Source organism: Scyliorhinus canicula, chromosome 3 (genome assembly GCF_902713615.1).
Source record: "Scyliorhinus canicula chromosome 3, sScyCan1.1, whole genome shotgun sequence".
Lineage (NCBI taxonomy): Eukaryota > Metazoa > Chordata > Chondrichthyes > Carcharhiniformes > Scyliorhinidae > Scyliorhinus > Scyliorhinus canicula.
Window position 1 is genome coordinate 6111135 of NC_052148.1, and position 19705 is coordinate 6130839.

The 19705-nt window shown below is 43.8% G+C and overlaps 1 protein-coding gene across 1 annotated transcript in view; it reads left to right on the forward strand.

Annotated features, from left to right (window-relative positions):
- The window catches only part of LOC119963598 (tenascin-X-like), a 621159-nt gene that overhangs the window by 190116 nt on the left and 411338 nt on the right, over positions 1–19705 (forward strand). The window contains exons 33-38 of the mRNA XM_038792929.1: positions 4508–4647; positions 5380–5512; positions 10171–10310; positions 11042–11174; positions 15832–15971; positions 16703–16835. Coding sequence (XP_038648857.1) covers positions 4508–4647; positions 5380–5512; positions 10171–10310; positions 11042–11174; positions 15832–15971; positions 16703–16835 — 819 coding nt within the window. The remainder of the gene's footprint in view (positions 1–4507; positions 4648–5379; positions 5513–10170; positions 10311–11041; positions 11175–15831; positions 15972–16702; positions 16836–19705) is intronic.

A 19705-nucleotide genomic window follows, 5' to 3' on the forward strand; every position in this document is an offset into this window, starting at 1 on the left:
GTGGGATTAGTATGTTCCCCATGATTCTCTGCTTCTGCTGTAGCAAAGTGTATCTATTGGCTTCATTGGCTAGCCTGCTTGTGTCCAATATTCCTGGGCCATACAGCACCTTCAGCCAGATAAATCTATAAAACCATAGAATTCCGACAGTGTAGAAGGTGGCTATTTGGCCTTGTGTGTCTGCACCGACCCTCTGAAAGAGCAACCGAACTTGGCCCACTCCCCTGCCCAATCCCTGAAAACCCCGTAACCGGCACATCTCGGAATATTTAGCTTTAACAATCCACCTAATGTGCACATCCTTGGATTGTGGGAGGAAATCGATTGACCCAGAGGAAACCCAGAAAGACACAGAGAGAATGTACAAGCGCCACACAGACAATCTACCGAGGCAGGAATTGAAACCAGTTCTCTGGCGCTGTGAAGCAGCAGTGATAACCCAACCCCTGATTAATTTATGCCTCCTTCAACTTGCCTCCTCTTTTATTTATGGACCCGCTTCCCCAACCCCTTATCTATTCCTCATAGAAAAATGATTGGCCTCACCCCATTTCCCCACTACCTGGGCGTAACTTATCTATACAAAGGTAAATAACAATCATATTTGTATTTACCTGACATATTTTAACAGTCTGAAGTATCTTTACTGGATGACATCAGCAGATTGATAATCATTTCAGTTAAACTAGTGGTGTTGGTTTTTAGAGAACTTGAAAAAATATTGGCCCATCCCGTTTTGCTGAAGATGAAAGGGGTGGCATGCGGCACAGTGGCTAGCACTGGGACTGCGGCACTGAGAAGACAGAGGGTGGTGATGGATGGAAAATTTTCAGACTGGAGACCAGTTACCAGCGGTGCAACACTGGGTTCTGTACTGGGTCCTCTCTATTTGCTGTACCAGCCGCCCCGAACAGGCGCCGGATTGTGGCGACTAGGGGCTTTTCACAGTAACTTTATTTGAAGCCTACATGTGACAATAAGCGATTTTCATTTCATTTAATTTCATTTGTGACTTTTATCAATGACTTGGAGGAGGGGGCAGAAGGCTGGGTCAGTAAATTTGCTGATGACACAAAGATTGGTGGAGTCATGGATGAGGTGCAGGCCTGTTGTCGGCTGCAAAGAGACATTGATAGGATACAGAGCTGGGCCGAAAAATGGCAGATGGAGTTTAACCCTGATAAGTGCGAGGTGATTCATTTTGGTAGAAAAAATTGAATGCGGATTACAGGGTCAACCCATCAATCCATTTGGGTGGAAATTTGGAATAGTAAGGTAAAAAGTCACTGATAGGAGTAGTCTACAGACCGCTAAAGAATAACAAAATGGTGGGGCAGTCAATAAACAAAGAAATAACTGATGCATGTAGAAATGGTGCAGTCGTTATCATGGGGGATTTTAATCTATATATTGATTGGTTTAACCAGGTTGGTCAAGGCAGCCTGGAGGAAGAGTTTACAGAATGTATCCGTGATAGTTTCCTAGAACAATATGTAATAGAATCTACAAGTGAACAAGCAGTCCTAGTTCTGGTCCTGTATCATGAGACAGGATTGACTAATGATCTCATAGTTCGGGATACTCTCGCAAGGAGTGATCACAGTATGGTTGAATTTAAAATACAGATGGAGGGTGAGAAGGTAAAATCAAACAGTAGTGTTTTGTGCTCAAACAAGCAGCTTACAATGAGAAGAGAAAAGATAGACTGGGAGCAAAGACTTTATGGTGAATCAGTTGAGGAACAGTGGAGAACCTTCCAAGCGATTTTTCACTGTTGATACCAACAAAAAGGAAGGACAGTAGAAAGAGGGAAAATCGACCATGGATATCTAAGGAAATAAGGGAGAGTATCAAACTGAAGGAAAAAGCATCCAAAGTGGCAAAGATTAGTGGGAGACTAGAGGACTGGGAAATCTTTAGGAGGCAACAGAAAGCTACTACAAAAGCTATAAATAAGAGTAAGATAGATTGTGAGAGTGAACAGGTGAAGGAATGTGGCCACTAGGGGCTTTTCAGGTAAATATTTTTCCTGCAGAGGACGAGAAGGGTGATTTAATAATGGGAGTTGAGGAAATGGCTGAGGAACTGAACAGGTTATTTGGGTCTGTCTTCACAGTGGAAGACACAACATGCCAGTGACTGATAGAAATGAGGCTATGACAGGTGAGGACCTTGAGATGATTGTTATCACGAAGGAGATAGTGGTGGGCAAGCTCATAGGGCTAAAGGTAGATAGGTCTCCTGGCCCAGATGGAATGCATCCCAGAGTGCTAAAAGAGATGGCTTGGGAAAATACAAATGCACTAGTGATAATTTACCAAAATTCACGAGACTCTGGGATGGTCCCGGCGGATTGGAAATTAGCAAATGTGACACCACTGTTTAAAAAAGGACATAGGCAGAGAGCGGGTAATTATAGGCCAGTTAGCTTAACTTCGGTAGTCGGGAAGATGCTGGAGTCTATCATCAAAGAAGAAATAGCGAGACGTCTGGATGGAAATTGTCTCATTGGGCAGACGCAGCATGGGTTCATAAAGGGCAAGGTCGTGCCTTACTAATTGAGTGTAATTTTTTGAGGACCTTCCAATGTGGTAGATAATGGGGAGCCAATGGATGTGGTATGTCTGGATTTCAAGTAAACCTTTGGCAAGGTGCCACACAAAACTTTGCAGCATACGATAAAGATGCATGGCATTAAGGGTACAGTAGTAGCATGGATAGAGGATTGGTTAATTAATAGAACGCGTAGAGTGGGGATTAATGGGTGCTTCTCTGGTTGGCAATCAGTAGCCAGTGGTTTCAGGGATCAGTGCTGGGCCCGCAATTGTTCACAATTTGCTTCAATGATTTGGAGTTGGGGACGAAGGGCAACATGTCCACGTTTGCAGACAACACTAAGATGAGTGGTACAGCAATAAGTGCAGGGCATACTGGAAGTCTGCAGAGGGATTTGGATGGGTTAAGTGAATGGACTAGGTTCTGGCAGATGGAATACAATGTTGACAAATGAGAGGTTATCCACGTTGGTAGGAATCAGAGCAACCAGGATTATTAATTAAATGATAAAATATTAAAACATGCTGGTGGAGCAGGCTTGAGGGGCCATGGGGCCTATGCCTGCTTCTAGCTCTTATGTCCTTTTGTGCCTGTCAGGCAGGGAGGAAGTGGTCAAGCGAGGGAATTGTGGTTTACTGATGTAGTTGAATCACTTGTCAAGAGGAAGAAGGAGGCTTAGGTGAAGATAAGACGTGAAGGTTCAGTTAGGGCGCTCGAGAGTTACAAATAGATAGGAAGGATCTAAAGAGACAGCTACGAAGAGCCAGGAGGGGACATGAGAAATCTTTTGTTACTAGTGGTGTACCACAAAGAACTGTTTTGGGGCCACTGCTGTTTGTCATTTTTATAAATGGCCTGGAGGAGGGCGTAGAAGATGGGTGAGTAAATCTGCAGATGGCACTCAACTCGCTGGAGTTGTGGACAGTGCGGAAGGATGTTGCAAGTTACAGAGGGACATAGATAAGCTGCAGAGCTGGCTGAGAGATGGCAAATGGAGTTTAACGCAGAAAAGTGTGAGGTGATTCATTTTGGAAGGAATAACAGGAAGACAGAGTACTGAGCTAATGGTAAGATTCTTGGTAGTGTGGATGAGCAGAGAGATCTCGGTGTCCATGTCCATAGATCCCTGAAAGTTGCCACCCAGGTTGATAGGTTTGTTAAGAAGGCGGACGGTGTGTTAGCTTTTATTGGCAGATGGATTGAGTTTCAGAGCCATGAGGTCAAATTGCAGCTGTACAAAACTCTGGTGTGGCCACATTTGGAGTGTTGCGTGCAATTCTGGCCACTGCATTACAGGAAGAATATGGAAGCATTGGTAAGGGTGCAGAGGAGATTCATCAGGATGTTGCCTGTTATGGAGGGAAGACCTAATGAGGGAAGGCAGAGGGACTTGAGGCTGTTCTCATTAGAGGGAAGAAGGTTCAGATGTGACTTAATTGAGGCATACAAAATGATCAGAGGATTAGATAAGGTGGACAGTGAGAACCTTTTTCCTCGGGTGGTGATTTCTAGAACGAGGGTAGATTGCTTTCAATTGTGGGAGATAGATACAGAACAGATGGCAGAGGTAGGTTCTTTACTCAGAGAGTAGTAAGGCCGTGGAATGCCCTGCCTGCAACAGTAGTGGACTCGCCAATATTAAGAGCATTTAAATGGTCATTGGATAAACACATGGATGATAAGAGAATAGTGTAGATGGGCTTGACAGTGGTTTAACAGGGCGGCGCAACATGGAGTGCCTAAGTGCCTGTACTGTTCTATGTTCTCTGTTCTGAAGTGACTCAGGACATTTTACTGCATTAAAGGCACTGTTATCAATGCAAGTTGTTTGTGATCAGTGCCAGCATCTCAAATCTTTGCTCAGATATCCTCCCTTTCCTCATCATTTCTGTCAGATTCTGTTTCCTTTCTGCTACATGTGTACATTTAAGGTCTCATTCTTCTCACACAGCGGTTGTCGCACCACCATCAAACCTACGCTTCTCGGACATCAGGAGGAAAGGTTTCCGGATGGACTGGGATCATGGAGCAGAGGATGTGGACCAGTACAGAATCAGCTGGGTTCCATCTGCAGGAGGGGACAAAAAAGAGGTGATGAAATGAATACTCTCCGCTTCTGTGTAGCTCCAGCTGATTTTTAAATTTGCCTTGCAACATGCGAGTGTGAAGCAAAACCGCTGTCAGACAGATCTGTATATGTATGAAAATGTTCCTCCTTTCCAGGAACAATGTTTCATTGTATCCTTGTAATCCTTTCCACACTTGCTAATGAGTTGCATTCTCTGTTGGCCGTGGGGGCATGATCACACTGAAAACAGCAGGTATTTTCCATTCCCAACAGGGACATGCAAAGTCACGGGCAGGACTGGAAAATGTGGAGATTGGCCAAGACTCAATTGGGTGGGATGAGCTCTTTGAACCGTAACCTGCAGAAACATGAGCACATTCTTTCTGAATGGCATTACTGTACTAGAAGGTGATCAGAAAACTGCTCTCCGCACGTACCCTATGCTCTTTAGTATTCAGATGTTAGGCGCAGTTGCCCACTCAAAGAAGAGCATTTGTGTAATGAACAAAATATCCAAATTAGTTTATTCCTTCAATTTAATATTCTGCAGAAATACTGCACATGACCATGAGGGAATGCCACTGGGAAAGGTGGCTGCAGCCAAGGGTTGGTAAAGGATTTTAAGGTCCTTGCAGCCCCCTGAGTTATATTAAATTCAAACATCCCCATTTAATTAAGGGAATCAGTTTGCAGAAAACAAATTGGTTTCATGCACTGAACGCATCTTGACCTTCGCTTTGTGCCTATTCTTCCAGATGATTATAAATGGCAAAGAGACAAGCCAGGTATTAGATAACCTGGATCCTGACACCAAATATGATGTTTTCCTTACTGCCATCTACCCAGACAAGACGGAAAGTATTGACGTCTTAGGCTCCGAGCGTACATGTAAGTCTTTAGTGTATAAAAATCTCCATTAGTCTTTTCTACCCCCTTACCAATTATCTTCAAATATTGAAAAGAGAACAAAGTGACATGGGAAGCACATGCTGCATATTGTGATGTGCAGCGGATCACAATGTCCTTCAGGGTGGGGTGTGGGATTAGTATGTTCCCCATGATTCTCTGCTTCTGCTGTAGCAAAGTGTATCTATTGGCATCATTGGCTAGCCTGCTTGTGTCCAATATTCCTGGGCCATACAGCACCTTCAGCCAGATAAAACTACCAAACCACAGAATTCCGACAGTGTAGAAGGTGGCTATTTGGCCCTTGTGTGTCTGCACCGACCCTCTGAAAGAGCAACCAAAATAGGCCCACTCCCCTGCCCAATCCCTGAAACCCCCCCTAACCAGCACATCTGGGAATATTTAGCTTGACCAATCCACCTAATGTGCACATCTTTGGATTGTGGGAGGAAATCGGTTGACACAGAGGAAACCCAGAATGACACAGAGAGAACGTACAACCGCCACACAGACAATCTACCGAGGCAGGAATTGAACCCAATTCTCTGGCGCTGTGAAGCAGCAGTGATAACCCAACCCCTGATAAATCTATGCCTCCTTCACCTTGCCTCCTCTTTTATTTATGGACCCGCTTCCCCAACCCCTTATCTATTCCTCATAGAAAAATGATTGGCCTCACCCCATTTCCCCACTACCTGGGCGTAACTTGTCTATACAAAGGTAAATAACAATCATATTTGTATTTACCTAACATATTTTAACAGTCTCAAGTATCTTTACTGGATGATATCAGCAGATTGATAATCATTTCAGTTAAACTAGTGATGTTGGTTTTTAGAGAACTTGAAAAAATATTGCCCCATCCCGTTTTGCTGATGGTGAAAGGGGTGGCATGCGGCACAGTGGTTAGCACTGGGACTGCGGCACTGAGAAGACAGAGGGTGGTGATGGATGGAAAATTTTCAGACTGGAGACCAGTTACCAGCTGTGTAACACAGGGTTCTGTACTGGGTCCTCTCTACTTGCTGTACTAGCCGCCCCGAACAGGCACCGGATTGTGGCAACTAGGGGCTTTTCACAGTAACTTTATTTGAAGCCTACATGTGACAATAAGCGATTTTCATTTCATTTAATTTCTTTTGTGACTTTTATCAATGACTTGGAGGAGGGGACAGAATGCTGGGTCAGAAAATTTGCTGATGACACAAAGATTGGTGGAGCCATGGATGAGGTGCAGGGCTGTTGTAGGCTGCAAAGAGACATTGATAAGATACAGAGCTGGGCCGAAAAATGGCAGATGGAGTTTAACCCTGATAAGTGCGAGGTGATTCATTTTGGTAGAAAAAATTGAATGCGGATTACAGGGTCAACCCATCAATCCATTTGGGTGGAAATTTTGAATAGTAAGGTAAAAAGTCACTGATAGGAGTAGTCTACAGACCACAAAAGAGTAACAAAATGGTGGGGCAGTCAATAAACAAAGAAATAACTGATGCATGTTGAAATGGTGCAGTCGTTATCATGGGGGATTTTAATCTATATATTGATTGGTTTAACCAGGTTGGTCAAGGCAGCCTGGAGGAAGAGTTTACAGAATGTATCCGTGATAGTTTCCTAGAAAATTATGTAATAGAATCTACAAGTGAACAAGCAGTCCTAGTTCTGGTCCTGTATCATGAGACAGGATTGACTAATGATCTCATAGTTCGGGATACTCTCGCAAGGAGTGATCACAGTATGGTGGAATTTAAAATACAGATGGAGGGTGAGAAGGTGAAATCAAACAGCAGTGTTTTGTGCTCAAACAAAGCAGATTACAATGAGATGAGAAAAGATAGACTGGGAGCAAAGACTTTATGGTGAATCAGTTGAGGAACAGTGGAGAACCTTCCAAGCAATTTTTCACTGTTGATACCAACAAAAAGGAAGGACAGTAGAAAGAGGGAAAATCGACCATGGATATCAAAGGAAATAAGGGAGAGTATCAAACTGAAGGAAAAAGCATCCAAAGTGGCAAAGATTAGTGGGAGACTAGAGGACTGGGAAACCTTTAGGGGGCAACAGAAAGCTACTACAAAAGCTATAAATAAGAGTAAGATAGATTGTGAGAGTGAACAGGTGCAGGAATGTGGCAAGTAGGGGCTTTTTAGGTAAATATTTTTCCTGTAGAGGACGAGAAGGGTGATTTAATAATGGGAGTTGAGGAAATGGCTGAGGAACTGAACAGGTTATATGGGTCTGTCTTCACAGTGGAAGACACAACATGCCAGTGACTGATAGAAATGAGGCTATGACAGGTGAGGACCTTGAGATGATTGTTATCACGAAGGAGATAGTGGTGGGCAAGCTCATAGGGCTAAAGGTAGACAGGTCTCCTGGCCCAGATGGAATGCATCCCAGAGTGCTAAAAGAGATGGCTAGGGAAAATACAAATGCACTAGTGATAATTTACCAAAATTCACGAGTCTCTGGGATGGTCCCGGCGGACTGGAAATTAGCAAACGTGACACCACTGTTTAAAAAAGTAGATAGGCAGAGAGCGGGTAATTATAGGCCAGTTAGCTTAACTTCGTTAGTCGGGAAGATGCTGGAGTCTATCATCAAAGAAGAAATAGCGAGACGTCTGGATGGAAATTCTCATTGGGCAGACGCAGCATGGGTTCATAAAGGGCAAGGTCGTGCCTTACTAATTGAGTGCAATTTTTTGAGGACCTTCCAAAGTGGTAGATAATGGGGAGCCAATGGATGTGGTATGTCTGGATTTCAAGTAAACCTTTGGCAAGGTGCCACACAAAACTTTGCAGCATACGATAAAGATGCATGGCATTAAGGGTACAGTAGTAGCATGGATAGAGGATTGGTTAATTAATAGAAATCATAGAGTAGGGATTAATGGGTGCTTCTCTGGTTGGCAATCAGTAGCCAGTGGTTTCAGGGATCAGTGCTGGGCCCGCAATTGTTCACAATTTGCTTCAATGATTTGGAGTTGGGGACGAAGGGCAACATGTCCAAGTTTGCAGACAACACTAAGATGAGTGGTACAGCAATAAGTGCAGGGCATTCTGGAAGTCTGCAGAGGGATTTGGATGGGTTAAGTGAATGGACTAGGTTCTGGCAGATGGAATACAATGTTGACAAATGTGAGGTTATCCACTTTGGTAGGAATCAGAACAAACAGGATTATTAATTAAATGATAAAATATTAAAACATGCTGGTGGAGCAGGCTTGAGGGGCCATGGGGCTTATGCCTGCTTCTAGTTCTTATCTCCTTATGTGCCTGTCAGGGAGGGAGGAAGTGGTCAAGCGAGGGAATCGTGGGTTACTAAAGTAGTTGAATCACTTGCCAAGAGGAAGAAGGAGGCTTATGTAAAGATGAGACGTGAAGGTTCAGTTCGGGTGCTCGAGAGTTACAAGTTAGATAGGAAGGATCTAAAGAGACAGCTACGAAGAGCCAGGAGGGGACATGAGAAATCCTTTGTTACTAGTGGTGTACCACAAAGAACTGTTTTGGGGCCACTGCTGTTTGTCATTTTTATAAATGGCGAGGAGGAGGGCATAGGAGATGGGTGAGTAAATCTGCAGATGGCACTCAACTCGCTGGAGTTGTGGACAGTGCGGAAGGATGTTACAAGTTACAGAGGGACATAGATAAGCTGCAGAGCTGGCTGGGAGATGGCAAATAGAGATTAATGCAGAAAAGTGTGAGGTGATTCATTTTGGAAGAAATAACAGGAAGACAGAGTACTGGGCTAATGGTAAGATTCTTGGTAGTGTGGATGAGCAGAGAGATCTCGTTGTCCCTGTACATAGATCCCTGAAAGTTGCCACCCAGGTTGATAGGTTTGTTAAGAAGGCGGACGGTGTGTTAGCTTTTATTGGCAGATGGATTCAGTTTCAGAGCCATGAGGTCAAATTGCAGCTGTACAAAACTCTGGTGCGGCCACATTTCGAGTGTTGCGTGCAATTCTGGTCACTGCATTACAGGAAGTATATGGAAGCATTAGTAAGGGTGCAGAGGAGATTCATCAGGATGTTGCCTGTTATGGAGGGAAGACCTAATGAGGGAAGGCAGAGGGACTAGAGGCTGTTCTCATTAGAGGGAAGAAGGTTCAGACGTGACTTAATTGAGGCATACAAAATGATCAGAGGATTAGATATGGTGGACAGTGAGAACCTTTTTCCTCGGGTGGTGATTTCTAGAACGAGGGTAGATTGCTTTCAATTGTGGGAGATAGATACAGGACAGATGGCAGAGGTAGGTTCTTTACTCAGAGAGTAGTACGGCCGTGGAATGCCCTGCCTGCAACAGTAGTGGACTCGCCAATATTAAGAGCATTTAAATGGTCATTGGATAAACACATGGATGATAAGAGAATAGTGTAGATGGGTTTGACAGTGGTTTCACAGGTCGGCGCAACATGGAGTGCCTAAGTGCCTGTACTGTTCTATGTTCTTTGTTCTGAAGTGAGTCAGGACATTTTACTGCATTAAAGGCACTGTTATCAATGCAAGTTGTTTGTGATCAGTGCCAGTATCTCAAATCTTTGCTCAGATATCCTCCCTTTCCTCATCATTTCTGTCAGATTCTGTTACCTTTCTGCTACATGTGTACATTTAAGGTCTCATTCTTCTCACACAGCGGTTGTCGCACCACCATCAAACCTACGCTTCTCGGACATCACGAGGAAAGGTTTTCGGATGGACTGGGATCATGGAGCAGAGGATGTGGACCAGTACAGAATCAGCTGGGTTCCATCTGCAGGAGGGGACAAAAAAGAGGTGATGAAATCCATACTTTCCGCTTCTGTGTTGCTCCAGCTGATTTTTAAATTTGCCTTGCAACATGCGAGTGTGAAGCAAAACCGCTGTCAGCCAGATCTGTATATGTATGAAAATGTTCCTCCTTTCCAGGAACAATGTTTCATTGTATCCTTGTAATCCTTTCCACACTTGCTAATGAGTTGCATTCTCTGTTGGCCGAGGCGGCATGATCACACTGAAAACAGCAGGTATTTTCCATTCCCAACAGGGACAGGCAAAGACACGGGCATGACTGGAAAATTTGGAGATTGGCAAGACTCAATTGGGTGGGATGAGCTCTTTAAACCGTAACCTGCAGAAACATCAGCACATTCTTTCTGAATGGCATTACTGTACTAGAAGGTGATCAGAAAACTGCTTTCCGCACGGACCATATGCTCTTTAGTATTCAGATGTTGGGCTCAGTTCCCACTCAAAGAAGAGCATTTGTGTAATGAACAAAACAGTCCAAATTAGTTTATTCCTTCAATTTAATATTCTGCAGAAATACTGCACATGACCATGAGGGAATGCCACTGGGAAAGGTGGCTGCAGCAAAGGGTTGGTAAAGGATTTTAAGGTCCTTGCAGCCCCCTGAGTTATATTAAATTCAAACATCCCCATTTAATTAAGGGAATCAGTTTGCAGAAAACAAATTGGTTTCATGCACTGAACGCATCTTGACCTTCGCTTTGTGCCTATTCTTCCAGATGATTATAAATGGCAAAGAGACAAGCCAGGTATTAGATAACCTGGATCCTGACACCAAATATGATGTTTTCCTTACTGCCATCTACCCAGACAAGACGGAAAGTATTGACGTCTTAGGCTCCGAGCGTACATGTAAGTCTTTAGTGTATAAAAATCTCCATTAGTCTTTTCTACCCCCTTACCAATTATCTTCAAATATTGAAAAGAGAACAAAGTGACATGGGAAGCACATGCTGCATATTGTGATGTGCAGCGGATCACAATGTCCTTCAGGGTGGGGTGTGGGATTAGTATGTTCCCCATGATTCTCTGCTTCTGCTGTAGCAAAGTGTATCTATTGGCATCATTGGCTAGCCTGCTTGTGTCCCATATTCCTGGGCCATACAGCACCTTCAGGCCAGATAAAACTACCAAACCACAGAATTCCGACAGTGTAGAAGGTGGCTATTTGGCCTTGTGTGTCTGCACCGACCCTCTGAAAGAGCAACCGAAATAGGCCCACTCCCCTGCCCAATCCCTGAAACCCCCCCTAACCAGCACATCTGGGAATATTTAGCTTGACCAATCCACCTAATGTGCACATCTTTGGATTGTGGGAGGAAATCGGTTGACACAGAGGAAACCCAGAATGACACAGAGAGAACGTACAAGCGCCACACAGACAATCTACCGAGGCAGGAATTGAACCCAATTCTCTGGCGCTGTGAAGCAGCAGTGATAACCCAACCCCTGATAAATCTATGCCTCCTTCAACTTGCCTCCTCTTTTATTTATGGACCCGCTTCCCCAACCCCTTATCTATTCCTCATAGAAAAATGATTGGCCTCAACCCATTTCCCCACTACCTGGGCGTAACTTGTCTATACAAAGGTAAATAACAATCATATTTGTATTTACCTAACATATTTTAACAGTCTCAAGTATCTTTACTGGATGACATCAGCAGATTGATAATCATTTCAGTTAAACTAGTGATGTTGGTTTTTAGAGAACTTGAAAAAATATTGCCCCATCCCGTTTTGCTGATGGTGAAAGGGCTGGCATGCGGCACAGTGGCTAGCACTGGGACTGCGGCACTGAGAAGACAGAGGGTGGTGATGGATGCAAAATTTTCAGACTGGAGACCAGTTACCAGCTGTGTAACACAGGGTTCTGTACTGGGTCCTCTCTACTTGCTGTACTAGCCGCCCCGAACAGGCACCGGATTGTGGCAACTAGGGGCTTTTCACAGTAACTTTATTTGAAGCCTACATGTGACAATAAGCGATTTTCATTTCATTTAATTTCTTTTGTGACTTTTATCATTGACTTGGAGGAGGGGACAGAATGCTGCGTCAGTAAATTTGCTGATGACACAAAGATTGGTGGAGCCATGGATGAGGTGCAGGGCTGTTGTAGGCTGCAAAGAGACGTTGATAAGATACAGAGCTGGGCCGAAAAATGGCAGATGGAGTTTAACCCTGATAAGTGCGAGGTGATTCATTTTGGTAGAAAAAATTGAATGCGGATTACAGGATCAACCCATCAATCCATTTGGGTGGAAATTTGGAATAGTAAGGTAAAAAGTCACTGATAGGAGTAGTCTACAGACCACAAAAGAGTAACAAAATGGTGGGGCAGTCAATAAACAAAGAAATAACTGATGCATGTAGAAATGGTGCAGTCGTTATCATGGGGGATTTTAATCTATATATTGATTGGTTTAACCAGGTTGGTCAAGGCAGCCTGGAGGAAGAGTTTACAGAATGTATCCGTGATAGTTTCCTAGAACATTATGTAATAGAATCTACAAGTGAACAAGCAGTCCTAGTTCTGGTCCTGTATCATGAGACAGGATTGACTAATGATCTCATAGTTCGGGATACTCTCGCAAGGAGTGATCACAGTATGGTGGAATTTAAAATACAGATGGAGGGTGAGAAGGTGAAATCAAACAGTAGTGTTTTGTGCTCAAACAAAGCAGATTACAATGAGATGAGAAAAGATAGACTGGGAGCAAAGACTTTATGGTGAATCAGTTGAGGAACAGTGGAGAACCTTCCAAGCAATTTTTCACTGTTGATACCAACAAAAAGGAAGGACAGTAGAAAGAGGGAAAATCGACCATGGATATAAAGGAAATAAGGGAGAGTATCAAACTGAAGGAAAAAGCATCCAAAGTGGCAAAGATTAGTGGGAGACTAGAGAACTGGGAAACCTTTAGGGGGCAACAGAAAGCTAGTACAAAAGCTATAAATAAGAGTAAGATAGATTGTGAGAGTGAACAGGTGCAGGAATGTGGCAACTAGGGGCTTTTTAGGTAAATATTTTTCCTGTAGAGGATGAGAAGGGTGATTTAATAATGGGAGTTGAGGAAATGGCTGAGGAACTGAACAGGTTATATGGGTCTGTCTTCACAGTGGAAGACACAACATGCCAGTGACTGATAGAAATGAGGCTATGACAGGTGAGGACCTTGAGATGATTGTTATCACGAAGGAGATAGTGGTGGGCAAGCTCATAGGGCTAAAGGTAGACAGGTCTCCTGGCCCAGATGGAATGCATCCCAGAGTGCTAAAAGAGATGGCTAGGGAAAATACAAATGCACTAGTGATAATTTACCAAAATTCACGAGACTCTGGGATGGTCCCGGCGGACTGGAAATTAGCAAACGTGACACCACTGTTTAAAAAAGTAGATAGGCAGAGAGCGGGTAATTATAGGCCAGTTAGCTTAACTTCGTTAGTCGGGAAGATGCTGGAGTCTATCATCAAAGAAGAAATAGCGAGACGTCTGGATGGAAATTCTCATTGGGCAGACGCAGCATGGGTTCATAAAGTGCAAGGTCGTGCCTTACTAATTGAGTGCAATTTTTTGAGGACCTTCCAAAGTGGTAGATAATGGGGAGCCAATGGATGTGGTATGTCTGGATTTCAAGTAAACCTTTGGCAAGGTGCCACACAAAACTTTGCAGCATACGATAAAGATGCATGGCATTAAGGGTACAGTAGTAGCATGGATAGAGGATTGGTTAATTAATAGAAAGCATAGAGTGGGGATTAATGGGTGCTTCTCTGGTTGGCAATCAGTAGCCAGTGGTTTCAGGGATCAGTGCTGGGCCCGCAATTGTTCACAATTTGCTTCAATGATTTGGAGTTGGGGACGAAGGGCAACATGTCCAAGTTTGCAGACAACACTAAGATGAGTGGTACAGCAATAAGTGCAGGGCATTCTGGAAGTCTGCAGAGGGATTTGGATGGGTTAAGTGAATGGACTAGGTTCTGGCAGATGGAATACAATGTTGACAAATGTGAGGTTATCCACTTTGGTAGGAATCAGAACAAACAGGATTATTAATTAAATGATAAAATATTAAAACATGCTGGAGGAGCAGGCTTGAGGGGCCATGGGGCTTATGCCTGCTTCTAGTTCTTATCTCCTTATGTGCCTGTCAGGCAGGGAGGAAGTGGTCAAGCGAGGGAATCGTGGGTTACTAAAGTAGTTGAATCACTTGCCAAGAGGAAGAAGGAGGCTTATGTAAAGATGAGACGTGAAGGTTCAGTTCGGGTGCTCGAGAGTTACAAGTTAGATAGGAAGGATCTAAAGAGACAGCTACGAAGAGCCAGGAGGGGACATGAGAAATCTTTTGTTACTAGTGGTGTACCACAAAGAACTGTTTTGGGGCCACTGCTGTTTGTCATTTTTATAAATGGCGAGGAGGAGGGCATAGGAGATGGGTGAGTAAATCTGCAGATGGCACTCAACTCGCTGGAGTTGTGGACAGTGCGGATGGATGTTACAAGTTACAGAGGGACATAGATAAGCTGCAGAGCTGGCTGAGAGATGGCAAATAGAGATTAATGCAGAAAAGTGTGAGGTGATTCATTTTGGAAGAAATAACAGGAAGACAGAGTACTGGGCTAATGGTAAGATTCTTGGTAGTGTGGATGAGCAGAGAGATCTCGTTGTCCCTGTACATAGATCCCTGAAAGTTGCCAGCCAGGTTGATAGGTTTGTTAAGAAGGCGGACGGTGTGTTAGCTTTTATTGGCAGATGGATTCAGTTTCAGAGCCATGAGGTCAAATTGCAGCTGTACAAAACTCTGGTGCGGCCACATTTGGAGTGTTGCGTGCAATTCTGGCCACTGCATTACAGGAAGTATATGGAAGCATTAGTAAGGGTGCAGAGGAGATTCATCAGGATGTTGCCTGTTATGGAGGGAAGACCTAATGAGGGAAGGCAGAGGGACTAGAGGCTGTTCTCATTAGAGGGAAGAAGGTTCAGATGTGACTTAATTGAGGCATACAAAATGATCAGAGGATTAGATATGGTGGACAGTGAGAACCTTTTTCCTCGGGTGGTGATTTCTGGAACGAGGGTATATTGCTTTCAATTGAGGGAGATAGATACAGGACAGATGGCAGAGGTAGGTTCTTTACTCAGAGAGTAGTAAGGCCGTGGAATGCCCTGCCTGCAACTGTAGTGGACTCACCAATATTAAGAGCATTTAAATGGTCATTGGATAAACACATGGATGATAAGAGAATAGTGTAGATGGGCTTGACAGTGGTTTCACAGGTCGGCGCAACATGGAGGGCCTAAGTGCCTGTACTGTTCTATGTTCTTTGTTCTGAAGTGACACAGGACATTTTACTGCATTAAAGGCACTGTTATCAATGCAAGTTGTTTGTGATCAGTGCCAGCATCTCAAATCTTTGCTCAGATATCCTCCCTTTCCTCATCATTTCTGTCAGATTCTGTTACCTTTCTGCTACATGTGTACATTTAAGGTCTCATTCTTCTCACACAGCGGTTGCCGCACCACCATCAAACCTACGCTTCTCGGACATCACGAGGAAAGGTTTCCGGATGGACTGGGATCATGGAGCAGAGGATGTGGACCAGTACAGAATCAGCTGGGTTCCATCTGCAGGAGGGGACAAAAAAGAGGTGATGAAATCCATACTTTCCGCTTCTGTGTAGCTCCAGCTGATTTTTAAATTTGCCTTGCAACATGCGAGTGTGAAGCAAAACCGCTGTCAGCCAGATCTGTATATGTATGAAAATGTTCCTCCTTTCCAGGAACAATGTTTCATTGTATCCTTGTAATCCTTTCCACACTTGCTAATGAGTTGCATTCTCTGTTGGCCGAGGCGGCATGATCACACTGAAAACAGCAGGTATTTTCCATTCCCAACAGGGACAGGCAAAGACACGGGCATGACTGGAAAATTTGGAGATTGGCCAAAACTCAATTGGGTGGGATGAGCTCTTTGAACCATAACCTGCAGAAACATCAGCACATTCTTTCTGAATGGCATTACTGTACTAGAAGGTGATCAGAAAACTGCTCTCCGCACGTACCCTATGCTCTTTAGTATTCAGATGTTGGGCTCAGTTCCCACTCAAAGAAGAGCATTTGTGTAATGAACAAAACATCCAAATTAGTTTATTCCTTCAATTTAATATTCTGCAGAAATACTGCACATGACCATGAGGGAATGCCACTGGGAAAGGTGGCTGCAGCAAAGGGTTGGTAAAGGATTTTAAGGTCCTTGCAGCCCCCTGAGTTATATTAAATTCAAACATCCCCATTTAATTAAGGGAATCAGTTTGCAGAAAACAAATTGGTTTCATGCACTGAACGCATCTTGACCTTCGCTTTGTGCCTATTCTTCCAGATGGTTATAAATGGCAAAGAGACAAGCCAGGTTTTTGATAACCTGGATCCTGACACCAAATATGATGTTTTCCTTACTGCCATCTACCCAGACAAGACGGAAAGTATTGACGTCTTAGGCTCCGAGCATACATGTAAGTCTTTAGTGTATAAAAATCTCCATTAGTCTTTTCTACCCCCTTACCAATTATCTTCAAATATTGAAAAGAGGACAAAGTGACATGGGAAGCACATGCTGCATATTGTGATGTGCAGCGGATCACAATGTACTTCAGGATGGGGTGTGGGATTAGTATGTTCCCCATGATTCTCTGCTTCTGCTGTAGCAAAGTGTATCTATTGGCATCATTGGCTCGCCTGCTTGTGTCCAATATTCCTGGGCCAGACAGCACCTTCAGCCAGATAAAACTATAAAACCATAGAATTCCGACAGTGTAGAAGGTGGCAATTTGGCCTTGTGTGTCTGCACCGACCCTCTGAAAGAGCAACCGAAATAGGCCCACTCCCCTGCCCAATCCCTGAAACCCCCCCTAACCAGCACATCTGGGACTATTTAGCATGACCAATCCACCTAATATGCACATCTTTGGATTGTGGGAGGAAATCGGTTGACCCAGAGGAAACCCAGAAAGACACAGAGAGAATGTACAAGCGCCACATAGACAATCTACCGAGGCAGGAATTGAACCCAGTTCTCTGGCGCTGTGAGGCAGCAGTGATAACCCAACCCCTGATTAATCTATGCCTCCTTCAACTTGCCTCCTCTTTTATTTATGGACCCGCTTCCCCAACCCCTTATCTATTCCTCATAGAAAAATGATTGGCCTCACCCCATTTCCCCACTACCTGGGCGTAACTTGTCTATACAAAGGTAAATAACAATCATAATTTGTATTTACCTAACATATTTTAACAGTCTCAAGTATCTTTACTGGATGACATCAGCAGATTGATAATCATTTCAGTTAAACTAGTGATGTTGGTTTTTAGAGAACTTGAAAAAATATTGCCCCATCCCGTTTTGCTGAAGGTGAAAGGGGTGGCATGCGGCACAGTGGCTAGCACTGGGACTGCGGCACTGAGAAGACAGAGGGTGGTGATGGATGGAAAATTTTCAGACTGGAGACCAGTTACCAGTGGTGTAACACAGGGTTCTGTACTGGGTCCTCTCTATTTGCTGTACCAGCCGCCACGAACAGGCGCCGGATTGTGGCAACTAGGGGCTTTTCACAGTAACTTTATTTGAAGCCTACATGTGACAATAAGCGATTTTCATTTCATTTAATTTCATTTGTAACTTTTATCAATGACTTGGAGGAGGGGGCAGAAGGCTGGGTCAGTAAATTTGCTGATGACACAAAGATTGGTGGAGCCATGGATGAGGCGCAGGGCTGTTGTAGGCTGCAAAGAGACATTGATGGGATACAGAGCTGGGCCGAAAAATGGCAGATGGAGTCTAACCCTGATAAGTGCGAGGTGATTCATTTTGGTAGAAAAAAATTGAATGCGGATTACAGGGTCAACCCATGAATCCATTTGGGTGGAAATTTGGAATAGTAAGGTAAAATGTCACTGATAGGAGTAGTCCTCAGACCACAAAAGAGTAACAAAATGGTGGGGAAGTCAATAAACAAAGAAATAACTGATGCATGTAGAAATGGTGCAGTCGTTATCATGGGGGATTTTAATCTATATATTGATTGGTTTAACCAGGTTGGTCAAGGCAGCCTGGAGGAAGAGTTTACAGAATGTATCCGTGATAGTTTCCTAGAACATTATGTGATAGAACCTACAAGTGAACAAGCAGTCCTAGTTCTGGTCCTGTATCATGAGACAGGATTGACTAATGATCTCATAGTTCGGGATACTCTCGCAAGGAGTGATCACAGTATTGTGGAATTTAAAATACAGATGGAGGGTGAGAAGGTGAAATCAAACAGTAGTGTTTTGTGCTCAAACAAAGCAGATTACAATGAGATGAGAAAAGATAGACTGGGAGCAAAGACTTTATGGTGAATCAGTTGAGGAACAGTGGAGAACCTTCCAAGCAATTTTTCACTGTTGATACCAACAAAAAGGAAGGACAGTAGAAAGAGGGAAAATCGACCATGGATATCTAAGGAAATAAGGGAGAGTATCAAACTGAAGGAAAAAGTATCCAAAGTGGCAAAGATTAGTGGGAGACTAGAGGACTGGGAAATCTTTAGGGGGCAACAGAAAGCTACTACAAACGCTATAAATAAGAGTAAGATAGATTGTGAGAGTGAACAGGTGCAGGAATGTGGCAACTAGGGGATTTTCAGGTAAATATTTTCCGTGTAGAGGATGAGAAGGGTGATTGAATAATGGGAGTTGAGGAAATGGCTGAGGAACTGAACAGGTTATTTGGGTCTCTCTTCACTGTGGAAGACACAACATGCCAGTGACTGATAGACAGGTGAGGACCTATGACAGGTGAGGACCTTGAGATGATTGTTATCACGAAGGAGATAGTGGTGGGCAAGCTCAAAGGGCTAAAGGTAGATAGGTCTCCTGGCCCAGATGGAATGCATCCCAGAGTGCTAAAAGAGATGGCTAGGGAAAATACAAATGCACTAGTGATAATTTACCAAAATTCACGAGACTCTGGGATGGTCCCGGCGGATTGGAAATTAGCAAACGTGACACCAGTGTTTAAAAAAGGAGATAGGCAGAGAGCGGGTAATTATAGGCCAGTTAGCTTAACTTCGGTAGTCGGGAAGATGCTGGAGTCTATCATCAAAGAAGAAATAGCGAGACGTCTGGATGGAAATTGTCTCATTGGGCAGACGCAGCATGGGTTCATAAAGGGCAAGGTCGTGCCTTACTAATTGAGAGTAATTTTTTGAGGACCTTCCAAAGTGGTAGATAATGGGGAGCCAATGGATGTGGTATGTCTGGATTTCAAGTAAACCTTTGGCAAGGTGCCACACAAAACTTTGCAGCATACGATAAAGATGCATGGCATTAAGGGTACAGTAGTAGC